Source organism: Danio rerio, chromosome 16 (genome assembly GCF_049306965.1).
Source record: "Danio rerio strain Tuebingen ecotype United States chromosome 16, GRCz12tu, whole genome shotgun sequence".
Taxonomy (NCBI): domain Eukaryota; kingdom Metazoa; phylum Chordata; class Actinopteri; order Cypriniformes; family Danionidae; genus Danio; species Danio rerio.
The window spans coordinates 34,795,640-34,822,939 of record NC_133191.1 but is presented as its reverse complement, the minus strand read 5'-3'; the positions used below and the strand labels follow the sequence as shown (position 1 = coordinate 34,822,939).

Sequence of the window (27,300 nt, the reverse complement as noted above, 5' to 3'; positions counted from 1 at the left end):
ACCCATACACTCTCCCACTCATACACTTCTGCCAATTAGGTTTATCCAATTCACCTATAGCACATTTCTTTAGACAGTGGGGGAAACTGGAGCACCCAGAGGAAACCCACACAAATACGAGGAGAAGATGCAAACTCCACACAGAAATGCCAACTGGCCCAGCTGGGACTGGAACCAGGGTAGGAATTACAGAGAGTAATTAATGACTGATCCCCCCTGAAGGATGTCCAAACAAGGTTTATGGGGATCAGCCCTTTAATAGCGAGAACTTTTCTCTGATCTGTATTTTTGAATAATGATATTAATAGTTGAGATAATAGATAATGTAAAAATACTTTTTTTTTTGTAAAGTATAAAGTTTATAATTTTATAAAGTTTATACTATTTTGATAATGGCACCAAACAGTTTCTGTGAGGGCTAGGCAGCGGCGCACTAGGTAGTGCTGTCGCCTCCCAGCAAGAAGGTCGCTGGGTCGCTGGTTCGAACCTTGGCTCAGTTGGTGTTTCTGTGTGGAGTTTGCATGTTCTTCCTGCCTTCGCGTGGGTTTCCTTCGGGTGCTCCGGTTTCCCCCACCGTCCAAAGACATGCGGTACAGGTGAATTGGGTAGGCTAAATTGTCCGTAGTGTATGTGTGTGTGTGTGTGAATGTGTGTGTGGATGTTTCCCAGAGATGGGTTGCGGCCGGAAGGGTATCCGCTGCATAAAAACTTGCTGGATAAGTTGACGGTTCATTCTGCTGTGGCGACCCCGGATTAATAAAGGGACAAAGCCGACAAGAAAATGAATAAATGAATGAGTTTCTGCGAGAAAAACACCATTCAACAGTCTGAAACTGGCAGATCAGAACACAGATAGATGTTTTAAGTACTCAAAAGACACTTTTCTTTTATAATGTGTGTTTGTTACTACGTTTAGCCTAAAAGTCAAAATAGATGCATAGTTTTTATAGTTTGACCTAAAGCAACCTCTGAAATAGCTAATCAGAGGTTATTGTAGCTCAGAATACACTAAATATACCTCAAAATACTGAAAAAACTGAAATTCATTAATAAAATGTATTTTAGTTTCCAGTGTTTTGAGGTATATTCAGTTGCATTTATTATTATTTATAATAATGTATTTATTTAAATAAAATACATATTTTAATTAAGTGAATCATGCACAAAATAACATTACAGAAAAATTTGACCTTCCCCATAGACAAGGTATAATTCGCTCTCTGACTGGAACCAGTGGCCTTCTTTCTGTGAGGCGACAGTACTAACCACTGAGACACCATGCCACCTGTTGCAAACAATATGCATGCAGTGTAGCAATATTAAACCATACTTTCTATGGACATACTGTGACTTTATTGGATGCATTGTACTCAACTGTATAGCACATTCACATCTTTCTGGCTTCTAAACCTTCTTAAAACAAGGAAGAGGACACCTCACCAAAGTGCCAAATGCCATTGAATGTGAGCCTTTGCTCACTCAAGATGGTTACAAAGAATTGCAGCCAGGTTGAGACCCCGATGAGGACAACAAGCATGCAGATAAGTTTCCAAGAGACAATTCCTGACTGTTATGCAGAAATTTTTTGGTTTTACAAACCAATTGTTGAAGCAGCCCCGCGAGCATTTTTTTGTTTTTAAAAGAGGATAGACGTCTAAACATAGTCGTCTTGTCTAAAACAAAGCTAAATTTAGGCTGTCAGTGAAAATCTAATACTGTAGATGTCTAAGAATAGGCCAAAACTAGACTAGTCATAAAATAAACATAAATGAATGACTACACATATAAAGTCTGTCTAATCTGTCTACCCCTGATGAATAAAGGGAATAAGCCAAAAAGAAAATGAATAAATAAATTATAGCATTCTACATGTAAGCAGAACTCTTCTTGTAGAAGTGCTGATACAGTTCATATACATTCCTGTGCATCACTTTTTTCAGAATACTGGACCGGTGTAATGAATGAAGGGGATACAAAATCATGTTTTATAATTAACAAACAACAGACTATTACCCTCTCCTATCCAGCAAATTAATGGCTATAGGGTGAAACACAACGTCCAAACACGCTATTTACAAGCTAAACTAATGCATGCATTAACTTGGGAACAGACTAAAATCTTTTTGTAAAGCCCATCTAAGACCATGTACTTAAGACTATGTACTTTTTACATAATCACTTGTGATTGAGAAAATCATGGATTCCATGTCTATGTGTAACCAAGTGTTTGCAACAAGTTTGTTGCTTGTGTATTTATATTCTATGTAGTAAAACTCTATGAATTTCTTTAACCCTTATGCTGTTAACCAAGATAGCAGAAAGGACGTGCTGTAAATTCAGTTTACTGAATGATCATTTATATGTTGATACTTCTGCATATAACACATATATCATAACACCTAATAACTTTAGCAATATAATGAAGACTAACTAAAATCTTCTTTAACTGTCTCTTTTTAAACATAGTACTGTTTATGTGTCTTTGTTTTTAAGTTTTAAAGTTTAGTTTAATTGTGCAATTCAGGCTTTTCCCGCTTTCCATTTGCAAGCAGAACAACATGACCTCTGGAGGACATTCAAAACTTCAGCATAGTTTAACCCACAGCCATTTAAATTGAAATTGTGCAATCCTGCTCTTTCCCAAAACACTGCTTGGGCTTGTCATGTTTGCTATGATGACATCAGCAGTGAAGCAAGCTTTGGGTTAAAGGGAGGATCAGAAGGTCAGGGAAGTATAAAGCTTGCTCTAGCTACAAATTTTTAGACACAGTTTGCTGCAGTGATCATGATGTCCTTCAAGACTGCACTGGCTCTGCTTCTTCTAGCCATGTTCAGCATGGTTGCCGAATCATCATGGGGCAACGGTACAGCATCTACAAATCTTGTAAATTTTTTCTTTGCTTAGTATTATTATTATTATTTACACATTTACAGAAGACATCAAACTGAAAAGAATAACATATGATATCTTATCAGTTGAAATTCAGTACATAAATGTTGCTAACTTAGAAACCTATTATATTTATTAAGAACATTGCAGTTTCATAAAAAATCTAGCCATGTCACTTTTTGTTGTTGAGAAAATGCTACTGTGTGCTTAATCTAACTTCTTTGTTATTAGAATGGTATTTGTTGCAGTTTTGTACTCTTGACAGTCTTAGAAATTTCAGAGTTGTGTGCGATAAAACATTAATCGTTAATTATTTAATCATTAATTTTGTTATTGTATTGCACTGTTTAAAGTGTAAAACTTTGTACCTGATTCATAAGTATTCATATTTAGTGGAGCTTGCTACTTATTTTGTATTGTATTATCAAGCTACAGTTTCTGAGTAGCTTCCACGACAGTGTAACCGACAACAATCCTCTGCACTGAATCTCTTTAGGGAAAGGAAATTCTTACAATTATGACCTTTCCAAAATGTCTGATCTGAGGAAACTATACAACTCCAAAGTTTTCAAGGCAGAGAGAATGACCAGGCCTCTGGAGGGCATGTCTTTCCAGGTCGGCATACTCAGTCACTCCGGAGTTAGGTAAGTGATCAGTTTTGTAATTGAATAAAACATATTGAGTAGATTGAGAATGCCTTGATTGTCTTGCATGTTTTCTGTTGGTCCTGCTTTTAGAGTGACTATAGAAGACGGCACTATATGGCTAGTTCATAAAGGAGATGGCTATGGCATCTCATCACAAACCGTTGTGGTGGCTGCCCGTCATATGAGCAGTAACTGGAAGGCAAGTAATTCTGAAATCACTGCAATTGTAGAAAAGGAAATGTTTAATCTTTGTAGGCTATATGACTTGTTTTAAGGTCAGTGTTTATATACATAGCCGAGGCCTATACATTTGATTATTTAATAATCTCAGTTTGTTTGTTTGTTTTTGAGCAGATCGTCGAGACTAAAAATTTCGGTGGAAGCAAGACGGTGTCTGATTTTGTGAAGGCTGGAGGAACAGACTACAAACTTTTGTTTGATAACTGCCATGATGCCGCAAACCGGATGATGGGTGGTTAAATATACTATAAAAAAAAACTACACTGAAGCCTAAATGGTTTTCTTGTGAAGAGAACATTACTTTTACAAAAAACATTTTGTTAATGTACCTTTTTATTGAATGTTTTTCAAATGTATGATTGTGTATAAATGTGTGTTGAATATTAGTATCTTTTGGCGTTTTAAAAATGTCCGACTCAATAATAATGGACTTGATATTAAAACATACCTGCAGGTGGCGACAGAGGTTCATGTGTCCATTTGCTTATCGAGAAGTTAAACAGATTTTAGTGATTGATTGTTGTATGAATATTGCACATGTACACAATAAAATAAGCACCTAGTTATAAAGAGCAAAAGACACCTCGAGGCAATTGCTTTTACTACAGTTTTTTACCTCTATGTACATGCATGCCATGTTTGTTTTGAGTATGGTATAACAAGAAATGTCAGAATAATTATGGGTGTCAGTTGTAACAGTACAAACATCAACTTCTTTGGCAAATATATGAACTAACTTCCTCCACCCAACCAGTGCTTTCCATGAGAGTTTAAAACATATGCATCGCATGTTTGTTTTGATTAAGCACAGTTAACCCTGCTGAAAAATCCAGCTTAAACCAGCCTAGGCTGGTTGGCTGGTTTTAGCTGGTCGACCAGGCTGGTTTTAGAGGGGTTTTGGCCACTTCCAGGCTGGTTTCCAGCCATTTCCAGCCTGGTCTTAGCTGGTCAGGCTGGGAGATGACCAGCTAAAACCAGCTTGACCAGCCTAGCCAAGCTGGGAGTCCAGCCAAAACCAGCTATATCCATCTTAAACCAGGCTGGTCAAGCTGGTTTTAGCTGGATTTGGCTGGTAATTTTCCAGCCTGACCAGCTAAGACCAGGCTGGAAATGGCTGGAAACCAGCCTGGAAATGGCCAAAACCCCTCTAAAACCAGCCTGGTCAACCAGCTAAAACCAGCCAACCAGCCTAGGCTGGTTTAAGCTGGATTTTTCAGCAGGGAAGTTTAGCTTTAGGTAACAGGGATGTAAAAATATAGCTCTGGTAACAAAATCTCATCAGACACTCACAAGCTTGAGTTTGCTGTGAGCATGACGCCCTATAAGACTGCACTGGTTTTGCTACTCCTGGCCATAAGGCTTAGTGTCTGAATACTCATGGGGCAAAGTAGCTACATTTACAAATCTATGTCCGATTCGTTTACAACTACATTGTTATCATCACCCAAGTCAATAAATACAATTAATCAATATGTTGTTTGATCTACTGTTTGTATTTCTGTCTCAAATGGCTAAAATTTAATGGTACATATTGATGTAATAATCTGATTTCTGTCACTTTTTGACTTTAGAGAAGGGTTTTATATTCTACATACAAATCAGAAATATGGCAGTATATGCAAATTACATATATGAAATACAATTTCATATTTAGATTTCATGTCCCACGGCTTAGTCCATTATTTGGGGTTGCCACAGCGGAATAAACCGCCAACTATTCCGTAATGTTTTACACAGCAGTTGCCCTTCCAGCTGCATCCCAGTATTGGGAAATATTTGGATTTCACATTCATTCATCATTCATTCATTCATTCATTCATTTTCTATTGGCCTAGTCCATTTATTCATCAGGGGTCTTCACAACGGACTGAACTGCCATCTTATCCAACATATGTTCTACATAGCAAATGCTCTTCCAGCTGCAATCCAGCACTGGGAAACATCCATACACTCTCAATCACACACATACACTTTGGCCAATTTAATTTACTGAATTCTCCTATAGCGCATGTCTTTGAAGTGTGGGGGAAACCCATGTGAACACAAGGAGAACATGCAAACTCCACACAGAAATGTCAACTGACCTAGTTGGGACTCGAACCAGTAAGCTTCTTGCTGTTAGGTGATAGTGCTAACCACTGTGCCACCGTGTCACCCATGGATTTCACATTAATAATATAAATGTCATACACGGAACATATTTAAAAGTATATTTTAAAGTATTCTGAAGTTTGCATATTTCTACATACAACAACTATAAAACTGCACGCCAGATCTTTGAAATGGATGCCCTTACACAATGGCAATTTACTAAGTTACCCCAGAGTCAGGTAAAATTTGTATAACGCCTAATTATGTAACTTTATCTTGAGTTGTGAACCACAGAGAACCAAATGCTCAAAACACCTACAGTACAGTACACTGTATGAATATCTTCTACTTGTTTTAAAAGTGATTCTAGAAAATGGCACCAAAAAGATTTTGAATAATGCTGGACAAGCAGAATACAGCAATGAGCTTAGGTGATTCTATGCTCTTCGATAGTTATACGACCACAATATGCTGCAGACCAGACGTTGGATGTTTAAATTCACTGCAATGTAAATTTGCTGTACCTACGATATAAATGTTTTTCTTGAAAATATATTTGCTTCAGATTTTTAAATAGTTGATTACATTTTTTAAAATTTGTATTTTTTTTTAAATAAATACAATAGCATAGATAATGTAATACTTTTTTAAAGTTTTAAAATTAACAACAGCATCATTGTAAATAAAACTGCTGAGCTGCACATGGTGAAAGGTGTTCATTTGTCTCCCAAGTTATCAATAAATCTATACTAAAACTAATATTAATTAATTAATGCTAATCTATAATTTATACATGACTTGATATCATTAATGTTTAAACATAAATTGTCAGCTAATTCTATTTATTATGTGCTAGTTAAATAATTAAAATGAAAGACAAAGCAGAAACCAAGGTTCTTATATAGAGAACTGAACACTAAAATATACTTTTTTTTCACTGTTTATGATTTAACACAACTGAATATTTTCCAAAAACAGAAATACACTTGACTTTTTTTGAGGTGAGCTTTTAAGTTTAGAATTTAACATTGACCACTTTCTTTGTATCTGTATAACTTGATAGCAGTTCGAAGATGTCGCACAGAAGATCTACTCCACTTCAACTTCAAGCGAAAGTAAGACTGCTACTGTCTCTTTTACAACAAAACAAAACAAACACAAAAGCGTCTGATTATTGGTCACGTGTCGGTCTGCGGTGCGCGTGCCCTCGGGCATTTTGTACGTCGCGTGCGTGCGCGCACACGTTCAGTTTGGTTAAAACTAACTGAGCTGGAATGAACACAATACACTATAGGAATTAATTGCTATTCTCTCAATGAATTTGCAAAGGTAAATCTACATGTCACGCATACAGCGGAGGTCAGAAAGCAACTGTCATTCTTCGAGTCGTGTTAACAAAGACACTGTCCTGTCATTTTTTTTTCATCTTTTTTTGCACATAGTTTTATCCCCTCGGAACGGTTTAGCTAGTCAGCTGGTACAGCATTAGCTGTTTGCTAGCTCTGCTGTGCTGTGCTAACTGGACAATGAGAGGTTTGACCTAAAGTTTTGTCTTTTAAATATTGATATGTATCGTTTATGCTCACGGGTTTACTAGTGTTTTCAAGAAAACCTTGACAAATGTATTCAAGCTGGAAAATATTTACAAGAAGCTCGTTACTCTGTACCTAGCATTAGCGAGCTATGGTAATCCAGTAAAAAGAGCAAACTGCCCTCCTAATATTATCATTTGTTTTTTTCAGGATTAAATTTGCATCAGGGTTTTTTAGAGAGTTCGGTTTTATATATGTGGTTGCAGTAGTTTAAAATGGGGATTTATTTTGTGTGCCAAGCTGCCATAAGTGAAGTACAGTAGCTGGTTAGCTCAGTTAGCCACTGTCCAGCTTGAAAGCCTATGCATTCACAGTTCTTTTTGTTTTTTTGTTTTTATCTGTTGTTTGCATGCAATTGTTATGCTTCGTAACACATTAAAGTGTTAAGACTTTTGTGAAATATTGTAATTTCCCTAATAAGGAAACATGCTAGACTAGTGTACTATTCAAAGGCCTGGATTAGGTACATTTTGCAAGCTTGACAAATAGCTGAGCTCTGGAAACTGTGCATGCTTATTCGTAGATTTGCAAATACAATACTACACTTACAAATGAGTCAAAGATTTGTCTGTTTTTAATATAAAGTGGGTGATGTTAATGTCAAACATTTGACCTTACAGTGTGGTTTAGCTGATTTATATGTATAGACTCATAGGTCTTCTCTTTGCATTTATAGGTTTGTCCACAGGACGAGAGAGCGTTTGAGTCTCGAGAAAGACCTGGTTAGAGAATACTCAAAATGAGCAAAAAAACTCCAAATCGACCAGGGATCACGTTCGAGGTTGGTGCCAGGGTCGAGGCCCAGGATTATCTACAAAAATGGTATGAATACATTTTGAAGATTAATTTTTAAAACTCGACAACCCATGCCAATTGATTATAAATGAGGAAATAGATAAAAATGTGATCCATATAAGTGGAAAAATGTGAGTGTATGGTATATGATGATAAAAACACAATGTTGCTTAATTGTAGCTAAATATTTACTTAATAGGTCATTTTTTATTTGATAAAATGAATAATTGTTTGAAGTATAATATTGTCTTGCAATATGAACTGGTTCCCTATATGTAAAAACATACAAATGCCTTTTAATATTTAGAATGTGAATGAAAATCAGGTTCCTGTGACAAGATCATTTAATCTTGGGTTCTGTGGCATTTAAAAGATTGAGCACTTCTTCATTTAGCTGTTTTTAAACATTCATGTAAATTTATTTTTTTGTTATATTCAATGCAAATAGAGTAACTTTAGTCTGTTTGTGGACACTTTTAGTTCCTGAATGCATTGTAACTAAAGTCTAATTGTGATCCTTGCTTTTTTTTTTTCTTGCCGATTTTCAATTGTTGTCTGCAGGTACCCTTCACGCATTGAGAAGATTGATTATGATGAAGGAAAGATGCTTGTGCATTTTGACCGTTGGAGCCATAGGTATGATGAATGGATTCTGTGGGACAGCAACAGACTTCGACCCTTAGAGAGACCGGCACTCCGCAAAGAGGGTCTCAAAGAAGAGGAGGTGTCTGTATGTTTGCAGTACTTCCTACTTTTTTTTTTTTTTGTAAAGATATACATGTATGGTCTAAAATGTGTAGGATGATTTGCCAAGCATGAGAACTGCAGGGACTCCATAGCTCAAAAATTCCCAGCCACTCAAATGAAATAAAATAAAATCTCATTTGTTAATGAGATGATTGATTGATTATTTCTTGTCTTACAAACATTTCTGCCAGGAGAGACTCAGCGAGATGAGAGCATCTCGCCTTCGTGAGCTTCCTGGAAGTACAGAGAGCACAGAAGACCAAAAAGACTTACCCCAGCAGAGACAAGTACATACCTCAATTGACCATCTACCTCAATCTGGCTCTCTCAACTGCTTGTCCCATTCTTGTTTGGGTTTCCTCCATCTGCATAGCCAAAACCTTGTAATGTTTTGTTGGGCCAAAAGCAATCATCCATTTAAAAAAGATCAATAATAATATACAAAATACACAGGTCTTTCATTAAACTTACAGTACTTTTCAAAGGTCTGGGATCAGTAAGATTTTGAAATTATACCAAAGTAACCAAAGAATATATTAGTTTAAATATATGGCTTAATAATATATATTAGATCGTTTGTTAAATAGAAAGTTTACAAAGGAAATGTGTTCACTTGAAATAGAAAAATCTTAATGACCCCAGGCTTATGAATGGTAGACTATTTTGAGAATGCTTCACTCTCTGATGTTTGTACAAAAAAGCAACAAACATAGTTAACAGTTAATAAATAATTTTGTGGTTTTCTTGAATTGGGTTTTTGCAAGTGTCTGTGTGGTTTTTAATAAACTTGGCAGGTGCTATATGAAATAATCAAGTTTTTGGTGTTCATCACAGTTGGTTCTGCTCTAACCATTCACTTTTACAATCACAGCACATCCCATATCGTCAATGCAGGCTTGCTTATTTTGGTTGTGTTGACTGTAATTAATGGCACGTCTGTTTTGGTTTTTGTTTTACCTTCAGGAATTGAGAGACGGGGAGGAAGTGCTTGCACGATGGACAGATTGCCGCTACTACCCTGCAAAGATAGAAAGTATCAACAAGGAAGGTAAGATCACCTTGTTTGCGCTTCTGAGCAGAATTGTTTTTCCAGTATGCATATGCAAGAAGCATCTCATGGATGCAGTGGCGACAGGCAAAAATGAATGAAAAATGAAATGAAAATAGACAAAACGAATTTGTAATTCAAATGCAATGGTTACGTTTCTGCAAGCCAGAGTTGAAAAAGATGATTCAGACTTTGTCTAACTACTGTGTTATGATGTCCTTGGGCTTATGAGTTTATATCTCTCAGTTGAGACTAGGGATGCTCATTTCGGTTAATTTTGCTAACCGACAACCGCCGCTCAATTATCGGTTATTAACGGTTAACTGGTCAGATTACTATTAATTTTATATTAAACAAATTGACGTGTCTATTTTGTTTCTGACACATTAAATATTGCATTTTAAAATACTGATTTATTTTATATGCTAGCATATTAATAATAGAACAATATAACAGAGCATTTTCACGCACCTGCAGTGTTTAGCACAGAAGAACAGAATAAACTAAATAAAATGAATAAAATAAATAGGACTGCCCTAAATTATTTTCACTTCAATAATTAATTTATTTTACAAAACGAAAATACTGACTGATTCTTTTTAATAACCGGCATAAGCTGTTTTTTTTTCCAATCATATTTTTGTCTTTCGTCAAATAAAAATAGCTGACTAATCCGCTATTAAAAACAACAACAATAACTGAATGTTTTGAATGGGTAATGTAGCACGTGGCGGGATGGATTTTGGTCCTCGCCATGGAAGAATGAATGTAGCGGAAACCAAGCTCTTTAAAAGTTCTCTGTAGTTGTCTTGACAACACAAACTGCTGCTCTGGGATGAGCCGCGTACAAAAGATGCCCCTCTTAACGCAAAGGCGCATTCAATCTGCCCCTTATGCAGTCAAACTAAAAATATATAAAATAATAATTTTAATCGTTTAACTGATAGCATTAATCGGTTACAAACGCACCCTTTCGGTTAACGGTTAATCGATTATTTTGAGCATCCCTAGTTGTGACTTTTTTTTTTTTTGCTGAAATTGCAAGAAAATTCTGGCTCAATTAGGTTAGGTTTGAGTATAGAAATAATTTTCAAATGCATAAGAAAATGTTAACTTAAACCAAGGTGTTTATACATGTGAAAACATAAATATAGCAGAGTTTTCTTGTTGACATAATGTTTATTTAATATTTTGAATCATAACTTTCAAGAATGCATTTGTAACTGATTTGCTGATTTTTTAATATTTATTGTTTTAGGAACTTACACTGTACAATTTTATGATGGTGTCATTCGCTGTGTGAAAAGAATCCATATCAAGTCCATGCCAGAAGATGCAAAAGGACAAGTAAGTTTATAAGTGACTTCACAATTTCCTTTAAGTTTATTTTGCTTTATGGCATTTACAACATCGTCAATAGCTTAAATGCTATTGTTTTTAAATTGCATGTTATGTGCCCTTGTCAATGTCAGATGTGACTTATAGTGTATTGGTTTGTGTTCAAGCAGGACTGGATCGCACTGGTGAAAGCTGCCTCTGCTGCGGCCAAGAATAAAGGAGGAAACAGACCACGTACCAGCGCCAACAGCAACAAGGACAGAGAGGATAGGAGAGAACAGCGGTCAGATGAAGAGGAGGATGATGATGATGCTGACGAGGATGATGATGATGATGAAGATGATGATGAGGAGGAGGAGGACAGTGAATCGGAGAAACTTGGTGTGTGATTTACTATGCCTTTTTAAGCCTTATGAAATGTATTTTGTAGACAAGTTCTTGCTGATTCGTGCTGATCTGTTAAGTTACAAATCTTTTATAGATATTGTTCATGTAATTGGAACTCATCTTAGGAGGTCTTTTTTTGTGGCCACATTAACAATGTGTGTTTCTATATCAGCAGATCTGGACTCAGAAGAAGAGGACAGTAAGCCACCTGCTGAGGAACTTGAATCGGCTATAGCAAAGAGGAGGAGCAAAAGACAAGGCAACCCGTGCAGCATTAAAAGGAGTCGCCTTGGCAAAGGAGCAGGTAAACATTTGCAGAGAACTACCCAAAACAAGGCTTAGTTTCTAGGGCCGCATTTACACTGCATGGTTCAAGTGACTCAATTCCATTTTTTTTTTCCCATGTGGCACAGATCGGATGTGGCCCATATTCATGTAAGCAGGAAATATCACATGGATTCAGATTTACTCAAATCAGATTCAGTCCTTGTTCATATGTGGAAATTTATCCAATATGAAACGTATCTGTTCTCTCGTGTCTGCAATATAAACAAGTAGATTGGATTTTCTCCTGTCAATGTGAGTCACGCATCATTAAACACCATAACAAATGACGTAGTCTCGCTTTCATTTCAGAACAGACTTTAGCAGAGTCCCAAACCTTAAATCTCATACACAAGGACTAAATCCGCTTTTATATTGTCATATAGCACACGTATTTAAGAATGTTAATGAGAGAGAGAGAGAGAACATCCGCCACGTAACCAATATAAACTAATATAAAGCTGTAGCATACGTCACGTGCATAAATCACGCCATGGACATTACATTAAGATGCATACTAGTTTAAAAATTCCTAGATTAAAATAAGATGGCCAAATAAGAACATTTCTATCATAAACTATAGTAAAACAATAAATAGTCAAAAAATTAAACCCCGTGATCATATTAAATACAGGAATAGAGGAAAGGGCGCTCTTGTTATCAGCTGTTAGTCAGTGCCCGCTCTTTTTTTCCTGGTCATTGCGTTTTTGCTGTGTGCTGTGTAAATGCAGACAATCGGACACGAGTCACTTTAAAAAGAATATGTGAGCAGTTCAGCAAAAAAATTGGATACAGTCACAAAATTAGAATTGATCATCAAGATCTGCAGTGTAAATGCAGCCTAGAGGTCAAGACAAGCAGTTGCTGAAACATCTGTACATTCAGTTAAGCTTATAGAACATTTTTAAGTAGTGGTTGTCAATTAGGGTGAGCAGTTTTGAAAACATAAAGATGTTTTTAAAACTGTCAAGTTATTCAATAGACTCTTCTTGAAAATGTATGTATGTTACTAATTTCTTTTGAATGCCATCTATATAATTTTTCAAGTCATGCCTAGTTTTTAAATATTTAACCTGGAATCATTCGTGGAATTTAAGCAAAATTCATGTCAATGATGATACTATTGGCTTTTGAAGCTGTTAAGTCAAATAACCACAACGGTTCCTCTTATTTTTAACACTCTTTATTCAATTCAACTCCTATCTATACCAGCAGTAACAGACAGTTATCTTTATATACCCCGAAAAGGCTGCGCTAGCACATGCACACACACACATACGCCCCATTCACACAGGGCTTCAGCGTCAACGCTTGATTGAAGGCGTGTCTGAAGTTGGGGCTGAAGCGATCGTTATAGAAGCATCAGCCAATGAAATTCATTCAGACATAGGTCACTGTCTAGCTGGTGTATTTGCATACAGCGATCTGATTGGCTGACGCTTCCGTTGGCGGTTGAAAAATTGAACTAGTCCTAACTTCTGCAGCGAGCAACGCCTCTAAAGCGGCGCCGACAGATCTACAATGCACTTCAGCAACACCTGACGTCACCCATTCAAAGTGAATGGGAAGCGTTGAAGCTGACGCCCCGTGTGAATGAGGCAATACTCATGCACAGCTCATTAAAAATAACTTAACAGAAGCTTTAAGCCAATTATGAAAGCTGTCCTGTAAGAATGCAATAGTTACCCTAAAAGTTAAAGTTTTAACAAATTAATATCAGTAGTATTTAATAAAGACAAACAATTAAAACATAAACATCTAACAGAATTCCTTAAAGAGTGCGAACATTTAACTTTATAGTAATAAAGCCTTATTTCATATTAGAGACCAATATGATTGTTATTGTAATAATTTCAACATGTCAATTTTGCAACAGAAATCAAAGTTTTAAACATTTACTTTTGGAATTCCCTGTTTTTAATGTTATTAGACAATTCTTTTTATCAGGAGAGAACGTATAAGAAATATTTTTAAATACAAATTCTTCTGTTTTTTTAAAGGATTCATGTCAAAAGTAAATATTATTAAAAGTTTTTAGATTTGTTTAACTTATTGCTGTTAATGTCCTTTTTATTGTTATTTTTTATTATTATTATAAACAATTTTTATTTATAAAATGTTGTAAATTCGATTTGTTTTTTCCATGAAATACTTAGAAAAGCTGATATGGCAATACATATAAAACTTTCTCTCATTGTAATAATTTCTGGTGTTGTCCTTAATTCTTCAACATTAAATCATGAAAAAAAAAAAGTTCTGTGCTTTATTTCTCATCCAGGGTGTGCTGACACTGAGACTGAATTGAAAGCAGAGACTAAAGAGCTTCCAGTGACACCACAGCAGGTATAGAAGAAACTGGCTTACTATTATCAGTGTAATGAACACTTTAGTACACACTAATGAACACTTTTGTACACACTCTATGTCATGTTTACTTCTCTGTCCCTTAGAAAGTACCAAGTCCAGAGCCTAGTCCAGCTGATGAGAAGTCCCAGTCGGTCAGTGCCCAAAAGACAACCCCATCCCTCTCTAACCCACCTGCATGCAAAGCTCGTTCAAGAAGACTGAAACATGACTCTGGAGAGTCCGCATCCAGCTGTCAGAACACACCTGCAGCCCCCGAATCTAGTCCTTTACCCAGCCCAACACAAACCCTTCCAGACAGCACACACACTGGTGGGTCAGCCAGAGGAGTTGTTTTATAAATTGTCCACTATCAGCAGTTACTGTGTATTATACTTGACGCTTTCAGTGATATTCAATGATGTTTCTGCACAGCCCCTTCCAGCTCCCCCCAAAGAAGGAGACGATCTCAACGTCTAGCAACAACCTCTGACTTGATCTGTCCGCCGTCACCACACACAAGGGATACAGCTACTCATCCTACACCACCACCAGATGGACCTCTGATAGCTGGTGAGAGACACTTGCATAGATACATAAATAGCAATTTTAAAACTAACTACTGTTCAAAACATTGAAAAAAAAGCCTAAATTAGGATTATAGAATTAAGATGTTCACATTTGAAGTTAATCTATTTTAAAATATATAAAAAATAACAATAATTTAATCATTCATCTGTTTTTTTTTTTATACCAATAAGGTAAATCAGCATCATATCAGCCATCTCTGCTGCCTAAGTTATTATAAAGAATCAGTATTTGTCGATCATTAATTATGTGAAAAATGTTTTCTATCTAGTTTAAATGATAGTTTTCAGAGCAGTGACACATTTCTTTAAAAATATTTTGTGGAAGACACTAGGACTTTATAGGTTGACAGTTAAAACAACTGCTTTTTATTTAAACCTTTTCTAACATGATCAAAATCTTTGCTATCACTTTTACAGCTTACATTTTCCCCACAAAGCATTGAAAAGTAGTGTGCATACTGTGCATGTGTTTTTTCAGTAGTTCCACCTTAGAATTTTCTGTTTAAATTATGCATGTTAAAATGTTTTCCAGATGAAGACAGCAGCACTCTGGTTAAAACAGAAGCTATTTCACAAAAGCCAGTTTCAGAAAGCCCATCCACAGCTACTTCCACTGCCAGTGCTCAGGCACCAATCACTGAGAAGGAGAAAATGAATGATGTTTTGCCCAGTAATCAAGCAGCACTTGAAGGGAACTCACCTGCTGTAGTCCCAGGTAGTTTTCAATCATTTTACTGTATGTGTTTCTCTATAAACCTTTTGAAAGGCAATTTGTGTTTAGTTTCTATAGTGAACAGCACACACCAAGGCATGCAGAATATCAACAGTAGATTTGACTTGTTGTCATAGCAATGATGTCGGCTTTGTCAAATGTTAATACAAACTTTTTTCTGTCTTCTACTTTTTTGTTTAGCTGCAATTCAGAAAGTTCCTTCTAGAACACCTAAAGCCAACAAACATGCCAGAGAACCAAGTAGGAACCATGACCAGCATTCACATACTGCAATTAAAAAATGACATTTATAACAATACATTAATAAATTATTTATTATTATTATTATTATTGTTAATATTATTACATGTCTCATTAATATTATCTTTCTTCTTTCTCCCCAGTCATAAACACCAAGAGGTCTGATGACCCCTTAGCTCCCAACGAGTGTATAATAGATCTGGACCATAATAAATTTAAGTGTAAAGTCTCTGGCTGCTCGAAAGCGTTCCGGAAAGCTAAGCTGTTGGACTATCACCTGAAGTACTATCACAACACTGAGAAAGAAATGGACACCGAGGTCTGCTCCCCAGAGAGGGAGGGCCGCACCAGGGCCACGTCTGCTTCCATGCCTACAAGCACATTATCAGATGTCCCCGATAACAAGAGGCGCAGGACCGTCTCTACTTCTTCCTGTAGGTGCCCTTTTCATATTTGTTATTGGAATTTCAACCACGTTTATATGGAATAAAAACACTAATATACATTTTTGTGCATAAGTCAAAACCATGCATGTGTAGTTCCAAAAATGTAAAAGAAAACGTAACATAATCGCTGAATTTTATTAGGGTTCAATTCCAAAATCTGCATTTAAAACTGACATAGTTGCAAAATTCTCTGTGTCTGCTTATGTAAGACTGTAAAATGTACGGTTGGTCTTAGGGCTGCACAATATATATTGTTTCAGCATCAGTAGGCCAAAGTGTCTATTCGCAATAGTCACATCGCAGGATCTGCAATGTTAAGCTAGGATTACAGTTTATCAGCAATGTAGACTGTACAGTGTTATTTCACATTACATTTGATTATTTAATTATTGTACCCGAGTATCTTTCTACTGTTTGACTCTCCAGAGCACCACCGCTGCTTATTACACTTGTATCTTTGTTTTTGTTCATCAAACCCTATTTATGCTTGCAGTTTGTTTTAATTCACTCTGCTACAAAAATATCCCAACCCAAATGAATGATGTCATTCAAAATAGAGCTATTCAAGCCATCTGCTGAAATTGTATTCATATCGCAATATGAATCACAGAAAAGTCTTATATTGCAATGTCAGAGTTTTCCAATATTGTGCAGCCCTAAAGCCTCCTTTCCACTGCACACGACAAACGACAAGCAACAGACCGGAAGTCATTCATTTCCAATGGAGAGCAGTCCGGGAGCTGCATTGAGTTCCGACCATCTCTGTATGCGGAAAATTCGGATCCGAATTGAGCAGCGGATCTGTTTAAATATTTGAACTCCTGCGACTAGACCGTATGCGACCTGCCGACCGAATATGATGTATTACAGTGTTGTCCAAGCAGGTCGTGCGCGCAAGATGAGAAATGGGAGTTATAAAAAGTCTATATTAAAAAAAACTTTTCTGTTCATAAATGTATGTAAGAAAGTAATGAAAATATATATTTTAAATGTTGTCTCCACATTCCCTCCAATATTTTAGTGGTCTATGAGTTTCTTGTATTCATTCATTCATTAAACCATGTAAACGCACAGAGAATAAAGGTTCTTGCTTTTGCACTCCTTTATTTCGGACACTGTGAACCCCTATGGTGCACGACAACACTGAAAATACTGTGCACCTGCCACAAGGGGGTGTATTCCGACAGTCGTGTCCAAATGTTGTGTGCAGTGGAAAGGTGGCTTTAGTTTCAACACTGCTGAGCTACAAACATAAAGTCTTAACTAGGAGTATGAATCTATTAAACCTACCACCTATCTACCATGGCTTGTTATTATATATTCTTACAATGTGATGTCTGGCATGTGTATTTAAAAATGGAGCTTCCTTTCTTTTCATCTCCTGGCTTGTGCATGAGCCAGTGACCTATCTCTGTAAATCAATAGCGTTCAGTTTTGTGTCTTGCTTTACCTTTTGGTACCCTTTTGTTGTGCTAGATATCCTTTTGAAAGGGTGCCTAAAAAGTGGTACTGTATGGGTTGCTTTTTCGTACCTTTTAGCAGTGGAAACGGCCATAAAGGCGTACCAAACCGTACCGTACCACTCAGTGGAAACGGGCCATAATAGTTCTTTACAATGTAAAAATAGCTGTCAGATGAGACAGAGCCTTATTAAGTGCCCAAAACAAAATATTTATGACAGTACTTGTATTCCATACATCTAAAACACAGTTCAAGAATTGAACCTTAATAAACATTCTCTTCTGTTTTGTGTCTCAGCTCTGTCCTCTCAGGGCTTCATGCTTCAAATGGACAGTGGTGGCTGTGTGCGGCCTTCTAAGTTTTGTAAAAAGAAACGCTCGTCTGCCTCTATGAGTTCAGACAGTACAGAGGTCTCCCTTCCACCTCCCACCTTTGATAACCTCCACGACAAGATTATCAAGAAGGACAAGCACTTGGATGGTGAGCTGAGTGTTTAGGTTTTAAAGGATCATGAGTTGCTAAGATGTATTTTCATAATATTATCATTAAAGAGAATGAAGTACTACTAATTGTAATTTAATGTAACTTATTGTTTTTTTTTCTTCAGTGTTTTAAAGAAATATTAATTGAGTATTTTTTGTCACATGATATAATGTGACAATCACCAGTAATCAGTGCAGAGTAAAATTATTAAATAAACACAGTAAATATAGTGTTTAGAAGGTGACAGGCTATATGTGTACTTGTAAACGTTTGTGAGCTTATGGAAAATATATGTATGTTTTACTTATTTTTTGCATGTGTGTAATAGTGAAGTGCAGTGTACATTTGTGGAGCTTTTCTTTCAAGATGATTGCATTTGTCATTAAATTAATAATTTTATGTTTCTTGTTTTGTCTTTAGGTCTTTGTATAAAAACAGAGCGTAAATTCAAACTGGATGATAAATGTCAACTGTTTGGTGGGTTTACCTTACTTTTTATTATCATTTTCATATTCTTACACCATGTCATTACTATATGTGATGTGATGTGATAAAAGCTGGTTAAAATGAGTTTATATAGTAACCATCACTGATATAAGAAGTTTTTATTTTAGAAACCATTCTGTTTGTATTTCTGCAATGTTGCGGCTGTAAAACAGCCTCTGTAAAACTTTAAACCTCAGTTTTAGTATCATTTTACATGATATTTATAGCCATACTGAATTCAGCAGCAGATAGTTTACCTCCAGATCTAAAATGAATAAAATAATTAGCAAATATATAGTTTAAATATGAATGTCAGAATGGGAAATAATGATTTTAAAGACATTTTTAATAATGTTAATTGTATACTTGAGAGTGCAGTCCTATTTTGTATGTAGAATGTATGTGGTATTTAAATGTTAAAGTTAGTCATGTTGCATCTGGTGTGAACAGCCAAGCTGCTTAAACCATGTTAAACAGGAACCTGCAATTCTGTTTCTGCCATAGTCAAAAAGAGGGATAAAGACCGGAGAGACAGAAAAGAAAAGGACCTTTTCCGAATTAAACAGAAGAAAAAGAAAAAAAAGAAGAAAAAATCAAAACTGCATTGTAAGTGTAATTGTAATTGAGTTTGCCTTCATTGCAGAATTTTAAAGGGCCATGAAACCCTCCTCTTTCGGTTCGAGTCTTCCCCAGATTTTTTTCAAAAAATGCTCCAGGATAGGTGTGGAGCGCTGCAAGCAGATTTAGGAATGTGCATGGCCGGCAGATCAAGGGGAAAAAGAGGGGAGCGAACAACTCAGTTGGCTCACAATATGAGACAAACCGTGAAGAGACCCATAACTTTATAGTTTACAAAGTTAAAATGTAAAGAAATATATTTGTTATTTGTAATTTGATATACACATAACCACAATTTGTTATAATTAAAAAGCTAATAATGTTTATATAAACACTGTACATGAGGAGGACTTCTTACCTCTGAATCCCGGGTCTAAATGTAGACACAGTGGATAATAGTGCAGCAGGTCTCTTTCCCTGTCTATTTCAACTATTCGTCCTGCCTTTAATCTGGAGGATTTTAAACATAGGCGAACACAGCAGCACGGATAGGCGATGTGTCTGAATGGTAACGAACTCAACTGATAAAAGGCAAAGTCCGCCATTCTGTGATTTTCCTGCAGCTCTCATGGCAAAAATGCTTTGTTGTACCGGCCCTGACAGCATCAGGGCGAAAAACGTGCAACAAATACTGTGGATCATGGAAAGAAACACACAAACCTTCCTGAAGGGCTAAATAATGCGTGCCGTGCAAAAACTCAGTCTTACCTAGTCATTGGGTCTCACAGCTTGGCAAGTCTGCCTTGCCTTCAGAAAGCATGTGCTCTCATGAATAATTAAGAAGCAGGGTCTTCTGATAGGATAAGAAAAGTCTGCTATGAATAATAATGAGAAACCAACGTGCCATCACTCCTCTAGCAGATGCATGCTACGTCAAAGATTTTGATCCCGCTCAAAAATGTTTTTGTACCCGAAGATGAAAGTTGACAAAAGCTCAAAATTATCCAGTTTTCCCCACAATTAAAACTGACAGGTGCCAATGTTTCATAATTGATGCTCAACACGCACAAATCTGTTAAAGTTTCTTGATTCTTAAACCTTTTAGTGTTACAAATATTTCAGTTTGTTCTCACCTTTGTGCTAAGGTTACCCAGACCTGGATGAGATGTCGTTGGCTTACTTGGAGAGACCGTCTTCCCCACCGCATCGTTCTTCCTCTAGTGCCTTCAAGCACAGCACCTTCCAATACCCTCGTGCCATACTATCTGTCGACCTCACCGGGGAGAGTGAGTTTTGTCATGTGGAGTTATTTGTGGCTGTAAAATTTGACTTGCTTGTTATAATAGATAGTAGTCAACATGAATACGATATTGGTAATGTTGAGCCTCTTATTTTCTTTTCCTATCGCAGACCTTTCAGACATCGACTTCCTGGAAGACTCGACAACTGAGAGCTTACTGTTCAGTGGAGATGAGTATAACCAGGATCTAGACTCAATCACTATGGAGGACTTTCAGGATGAGGATGATGATGGTGCTGATGAAATTGTTCGCTGCATATGCGAGATGGATGAAGAAAATGGCTTCATGATTCAGGTAGGATCATGGCATCAAATCTTAAAGGGATAGTTCACCCAAAAATTGAAATTTCTTTAGCTTTTACCCAAATTTAAGTGCTTCTAAACTTGATAGATTTCTTTTTTCTGTTTAATATTACAATTATTATTGTTGTACAAGATATTCGAAAGAATGCTTTAAGTTGCATTTAGTTGACATCCATAATAGAAAGAAAATAATACTGTAGAAGTTAATGGCTTTTTTACAACAGTTTCAGTATGTCTTCCGTTGTATTCAACAGAATGAAGAAGTGAGGGATTAGCATGATGACAATTAAAAATAATGGGTTAACTGTCACTTTAAATGTGTTGAAATAGTGCCTGAAAATGTGTATTTGTCTTTTTGCGTATCACTTTACAGTGTGAAGAATGTATGTGCTGGCAGCACAGTGTATGTATGGGGCTTTTGGAGGACAGCATCCCTGAACAGTACATCTGTTACATCTGTAGAGACCCTCCAGGTAACAATCATGCAACAGTTGAAAATTGTCAGCAGGATCTTTAACTGTATCCTGCTATTACAAATGTCTGTTTTTATTCCTTAAATGAATAAAATGAATTCTAAATATTAAACTGAAATGTCTCCAGATTTGTTACTAAAATATGCTCTTTTCTCAGGTCAGAGGTGGAGCGCAAAGTACCGCCATGATAAAGACTGGCTTCAAAAAGGCCACATGTACGGCCTGTCTTTCCTCACCGAGAACTACTCGCATCAGAATGCCAAGAAAATCGTGTCCACTCACCAGCTGCTGGCTGATGTTTACAGTGTTAAAAACCTGCTCCATGGCCTTCAGCTAAAGATGGATATTTTACAGTAAGAGCAATTACCAGAAGCCTGCTTAATCCTTTAAATTAGATGTTAACTAATTAACTGTCACTAGATATTTTATGCATAGAGATTGTTGCGCACAGTTCTTGTTGTCATAAAAAGCTCTTGTTGTCATAAAAATAAGTCTGTGACATTTTAATTGGAAAATTGATCAGTTGTTATATCTTGCTTTTCTGGATGTGTTAATTTTAACTTTTTGGTTGGAAGCACACACACCGTTTTCGTGGACTAGACACAGCACTACAGTTAAGGTGTTTGAGTTTAAAAGCAGTGCTCATAGATACATACGATATTGGTGATGTTACGATATCAGTGATACAGAGAACAACTTCCATCAGAATGGTTTTCTTTCTTTTTTTCTTAAACATCACCATTATGCACTAAAGGAAACAGCAAACAAGCGTAATAGGCCCCATATAAACTGGTCTTTGAATATTTTTTCTGTTATAGAAGAAAAACAGGAACTATAATATGCTTTTCACATTTTCTAAGGAACAAGCATAACCCAAGTTTACACTTGTGGGCTCGGTCTTGGGTAAACTCTGATGAGGACCAGCCTATGGGTGGAGTTCCAGACGGTCTACATTTCAAAGAGCACCTTAATCAGAATTCAAACCCTGAAACCTACATTACTAGTGAGCACAGCTACCAAAAACCACCTGGGACTGGTGCCGAGCACACAAGAGATGAGCAGGGGATGCAAATGGGCTCTCAGTTTAACATAAAGGAAGAAGAGGTATCCAAAGGACAGTTAAAACTCATATCTGTTCAGTGTCAGTATGTGGAAGAGAATGTTTAAAGATAATTGCTGTGTGTTATGTTTGTGTAGGTCAGCAGTGCCATTGCTCTGTCTGGATGTGTTAATGACAGCAGTGTGGAGCAGACCAGGAACTGCCTGCAGTGGCAGATGAACCTGCTCACACACATAGAGGACATTCAGAACCAGTTGTCGGGCCGCATGGACCTCATTGAGAAAGAGCTTGATGGTAAGCAGCCAAAACATGGAATGTGGCGCTAAATTACACATTTAAAATAACACCATTACCCCCTAATCTACAAAAGCATTTTGAGTGCTGGTCTGGAGTGGTTCTTAAATAGTAGCATCTTAAATAGCCACACTGCTGGGTGTGAAGAAAGAAAGGCTTGCGTTAGGTGCTGAGGGCAGGGCTACTGTGACAAACAAGATAAATAAAAACTCTTTTGAGCTGCATTTTTGAAATAGCAATGAACACAATGGTGAACCAGTTATTACAACTTGAAATCTCAGCAGCATCTTGCAAACCACGGCATACTGCTCACACATTGGATTCAATGTTTTTGGATGCCTATGTAGCTAAGCCAATAACATTATACTGAGAGCAAAGCAACATTGATTGTATTTGTGTTTGTTTGTATTTGCATTGCTGGGAAAGATGGGATGTATTCAGAGAGCAGGGTTCCCACTCTCCTTGAAAGTACTTCAGTTTCAGACATTTGGATTTAAGGCCTTGAAAGTACTTAAAAACAAACTTGGGTAGTTTAAAATGCTTGAATTAAACTTAAAATAAAAATAGTTTGTGTTAGTTCAACAATTTTACTATGCTTCTCTAAAAAAAAATATTGATGCTGGGTGTCACAGTGGCACAATGGGTAGCATGATCGCCTCATAGCAAGAAGGTTGCTGGTTCGAGCCTCGGCTGGGCCAGTGGGGATTTCTGTGTGGAGTTTGCATGTCCTCCTTGTGTTGGTGTGGGTTTAATGCAGGTGCTCCAGTTTACCCCACAGTCCAAATATGTGGTATTGGTGAATTAAACAAGCTAAATTGGCCGTAGTGTATTTGTATGAATGGCGACCCCTGATTAATAAAAGGACTAATCCGAAAAGAAAATAAATGAATGAACAAGAACTTTGAAATATAAAGCACATTTTATCAATATTTCAGATTAATAATATTACCAGTATTGCATTCAACAATTTATTAAATTCAGAGCTTAAAGAGTTCCGGCACTGAGCCTGCGCGTGCGGTTTAATTAGGGATGCTCAAAATAATCGATTAACAAAAGTATTGTCTTGTAGACCTCCGAGACAGGATTGTCTCGAGGCACAAGGCTGGGGAAATTACAAAAAAAATTCTGCTGCTCTGAAAGTTCCAATGAGCACAGTGGCCTCCATCATCCGCAAGTGAAAGATGTTTAGAACCACCAGGACTCTTCCAAGAGCTGCACGGCCATCTGAGCTGAGTGATCAGGGGAAAAGGGCCTTAGTCAGGGAGGTGATCAATAACCATATGGTCACTCTGTCTGAGCTCCAGCATTCTTCTGTGGCGAGAGGAAAACCTTACAAAAGGACAACCATCTCTGCAGCAATCCAGCAATCAGGCCTGTATGGTAGAGTGGCCAGACAGAAGCCACTCCCCGCCTAGAATTTACCGAAGGCATCTGAAGGGCTCTCAGACCATAAGAAACAAAATTCTCTGGTCTGATGAGACTAAAACTGAGCTCTTTGATGTGAATGCCAGGTATTACGTTTGGAGAAACCCAGGCACCACTCATCACCAGGCTAATACTATCCCTACAGTGAAGCATGATGGTGGCAGCATTATGCTGAGGGGATGTTTTTCAGCAGCAGGAACTGAAAGACTAGTCAGTATAGAGGGAAAGATGAATGCAGCAATGTACAGAGACATCCTGAATGAAAACCTGCTTCAGAGTGCTCTTGACCTCAGACTGGGGCGACTTTTCATCTTCCAGCAGGACAGTGACTCAAAGCACGCCACCAAAAGATCAATGGAGTGGCTCCACAACAACTCTGTGAATCCTTCAGTAGCCCAGTCAGAATCCAGACCTAAATCCTATTGAGCATCTCTGGAGAGATCTGAAAATGGCTCTACACTGTTGCTTCCCATCCAACCTGATAGAGGTTGAGAGATACTGCAAAGAGGAATGAGCAAAAATTCCAAAAGACAGGTGTGCCAAGCTTGTGGCATCATATTCAAAAAGACTTGAGGCTGTAATTGCTGCCAAAGGTGCATCAACAAAGTATTGAGCAAAGGCTGTAAATACTTGTGTACATGTGATTTTTCAGGGTTTTTTATTTGTAATAAATTTGCAACAATTAAAAAAAAATCACATTGTCATTATGGGGTATTGTGTGGAAATTTGAGGAAATAAATTGATTTAATCCATTTCGGAATAAGGCTGTAACATAAAATAATGTCGAAAAATGAAATGCTATGGATACTTTGCGGATGCACTATGCATTAAACTGCACCTGCAATTTTACGTAAGGCCCAATTTGCCAAAAAATGATGATGGATTATGTTGATTAATCAGATATTTTCCCTTTATGCCCCTTTTTATTATCTACAAAACAAGCAGCAAAGATGAAATGCCAATCACAGTTGGAAAGAAATCAGCTTGCAGCTACTGTTTTAAAAACCTTTGTGATGCATTTGATGTCATATTAATGCCGATTCTCTTTCTCCCTGTCTGTGTGAAGTGCTGGAGAGCTGGCTGGACTTCACTGGTGAATTGGAGCCTCCTGATCCTCTGGCCCGACTCCCTCAGCTCAAGTGCCGCATCAAACAGCTTCTGACTGACCTGGGAAAAGTGCAGCAGATGAGCACCCTCTGCTCTGTGTGATACATACATTATAGTGTCTTTTCTAAGCTTCTAACAACAATCTGCGCACTCAAGGAGGTGTATTCTCTTCAGTGGTTGTGTGCTCCCCTTGAAGATGAACGCTGGCCATGACCAAGTCTGAGATTCATGCTGAATGTGTCAAACAGGAAGATGTCAGTGAGCCTAAACTGCATATGTGCTTAAAGAGAATGTTGTTGTCCAAAATAGGAAAACATCACTATAGGATATTAATTCTTTCATGTGTTAACAGAAGGGAACATAATCTATTTTTAAAAAAGATTACAACATCAAACATGGATTTAGGTTTTAGCTTGTTTGTTTGTTTGTGTTTTTGCATCAGTTAGACCCCAAAAGCAAATCCAGTCTGTTTTTTTCCTCTCTGTGAGCTTAAGGAAATATGAACTTGACTGTAGTGGGTCTTTAATAGCAGACCATTTAAAAGTTCATTAGTGTTTGATATATATATATAAATATTTAATGAAAAAGGTTTTTGCCACTTAAAGTCACTTTGAAGTGCCAAGGAAACAGACCCATATGGTCCGTTTTTCTTTATCCAGAAACGCACAGTTCAGAATTTCCAAGTTTTTGAAATTGAATGTTGGATTTTATTAAAGCAGGATAAGGCTAGTTTGCAGTCTGATACACTGGCACTAAAGGTTCGCAATGCCAACAAACTCATTAAAACAACATCTAGATAGATAAATAGTTTTCGTACAACAGCTCGTCTAATATTTTAGCATGTTTCTCTACAGTCTTGATGGATGCTGTAGCGATTCACAAGAAAGCAAGCTAATCTAATGGTGGGCGTCTAGAAGCAGGTGACTCTTCTCACTAAGGTCTGTTTATCATGTTGATACTTTTGAGAGTTGCTACCGTGAAGTAAGCTAATCCTGAGAGGGATGTAAATGCATATAATGAATCCATTTAGTTCTGTTTTCTTGTTTTTGAAATGTGTATATACAGTTTTTTACAACTGTAGGGAAAAACAACAACAAAAAACATAAGGCATCGGAGGATAATACTTGAAAATGCCTGTTTAATCTCCATTTCTATTAATCTGTACAAAGAGTGTTTTAGAATTTAGATTTAAAACTTGAAGTTTCGTTTGATGAGAAATACCAGCTGTACATTTAAAGAGTTTATTTAAAGACCTGATGTAATTATCTGTATGTACAACTTCATTAAAAAAATATTCTGAATTAATTTTGTTACGCGTTTATGATGTTTAAAAGGGACGATGTAGCATTTAGTTGAGACAAAGGTAATGTGTGCGACAGATTAAGGATGAGGCAGGAATTGATTCTGAATTTAAGATGATCTTACTCAATGGTTTAAACAAAAGATGTAACAATAATATTGGAAAAAAGAAATAAACATTTACAATATTCTCTTTAAGCGAAAAAAAATTATTGTAAGCCAAATCAAAACATTAACAAAACAAAACAATCCTTGGATCTAACATCCAAACTAAGCAACAAAAATAAATAATGAAAATAAAACCAGATCTAAACTAATTCAACTACAAAACTCAAAATTACATGGGGCAAAACACTCAAACTTATCTAACAAATACAAGTTAAACAAAAGCAAACCTAACTAGAATATCGTAAGGTTCAGTTTAGAATCACAACAACCATCAAAGCTGTTACTTTAAGCCAACAAAGTTTAACAAGTAAACTCTTAATTAGCACAGTAGAACTGAGATAATCACTAAATAAGCATGCCAAAACACAAATTGCATGAAGCACAAAGGTATGCCGAGTAGGCATGGGACAATAACCTTTTTCAAGGTAAATC

General features: G+C 36.8%; 3 protein-coding genes across 43 annotated transcripts; all 3 read left to right on the top strand.

Moving 5' to 3' along the window:
* Positions 1-2,736: 2,736 nt before the first annotated feature.
* On the top strand, positions 2,737-5,247 carry LOC101883708 (uncharacterized). Its single transcript, NM_001386419.1, is given in 5 exon segments — positions 2,737-2,864; positions 3,387-3,534; positions 3,628-3,736; positions 3,892-4,590; positions 5,000-5,247. Coding segments are annotated over 4 exon segments (462 nt in total). The 5' UTR covers positions 2,737-2,785; the 3' UTR covers positions 4,018-4,590; positions 5,000-5,247.
* Positions 5,248-7,115: 1,868 nt separating this feature from the next.
* phf20l1 (PHD finger protein 20 like 1) lies at positions 7,116-26,706 on the top strand. 41 transcript variants are annotated; one of them, XM_073926156.1, is made up of 24 exons: positions 7,116-7,197; positions 8,137-8,282; positions 8,817-8,979; positions 9,194-9,289; positions 9,966-10,050; positions 11,309-11,397; positions 11,559-11,769; positions 11,951-12,079; positions 14,378-14,442; positions 14,550-14,775; positions 14,878-15,015; positions 15,565-15,747; positions 15,946-16,005; positions 16,149-16,439; positions 18,210-18,392; positions 18,816-18,872; positions 19,386-19,487; positions 20,585-20,725; positions 20,850-21,034; positions 21,416-21,515; positions 21,673-21,868; positions 22,376-22,619; positions 22,713-22,869; positions 25,361-26,706. In XM_073926156.1, the coding sequence occupies exons 2-24, from the start codon at positions 8,200-8,202 to the stop codon at positions 25,501-25,503; spliced, it is 3,327 nt and encodes a 1,108-aa protein (XP_073782257.1). In that variant the 5' UTR covers positions 7,116-7,197; positions 8,137-8,199; the 3' UTR covers positions 25,504-26,706. The 41 variants fall into 41 exon arrangements, 32 of the variants coding, with proteins under 32 accessions (XP_073782257.1, XP_073782255.1, XP_073782253.1 ...); XM_073926154.1 differs by having other exon boundaries at positions 11,948-12,079; XM_073926152.1 differs by having other exon boundaries at positions 11,556-11,769.
* Positions 23,301-24,597, top strand: LOC141378344 (uncharacterized). Its single transcript, XM_073926787.1, is given in 2 exon segments — positions 23,301-23,337; positions 23,875-24,597. Coding segments are annotated over 2 exon segments (660 nt in total). The 3' UTR covers positions 24,498-24,597.
* Positions 26,707-27,300: the final 594 nt, after the last annotated feature.

Coding starts and splice junctions, on each gene's coding strand:
- phf20l1 (XM_009292481.5), top strand. CDS start 8,200: ATGAGCAAAAAAACTCCAAATCGACCAGGGATCACGTTCGAGGTTGGT. Junction 15,016..15,564: donor AGATGGACCTCTGATAGCTG/GTGAGAGACACT, acceptor AATGTTTTCCAG/ATGAAGACAGCAGCACTCTG. Junction 22,870..25,360: donor CATTGAGAAAGAGCTTGATG/GTAAGCAGCCAA, acceptor GTCTGTGTGAAG/TGCTGGAGAGCTGGCTGGAC.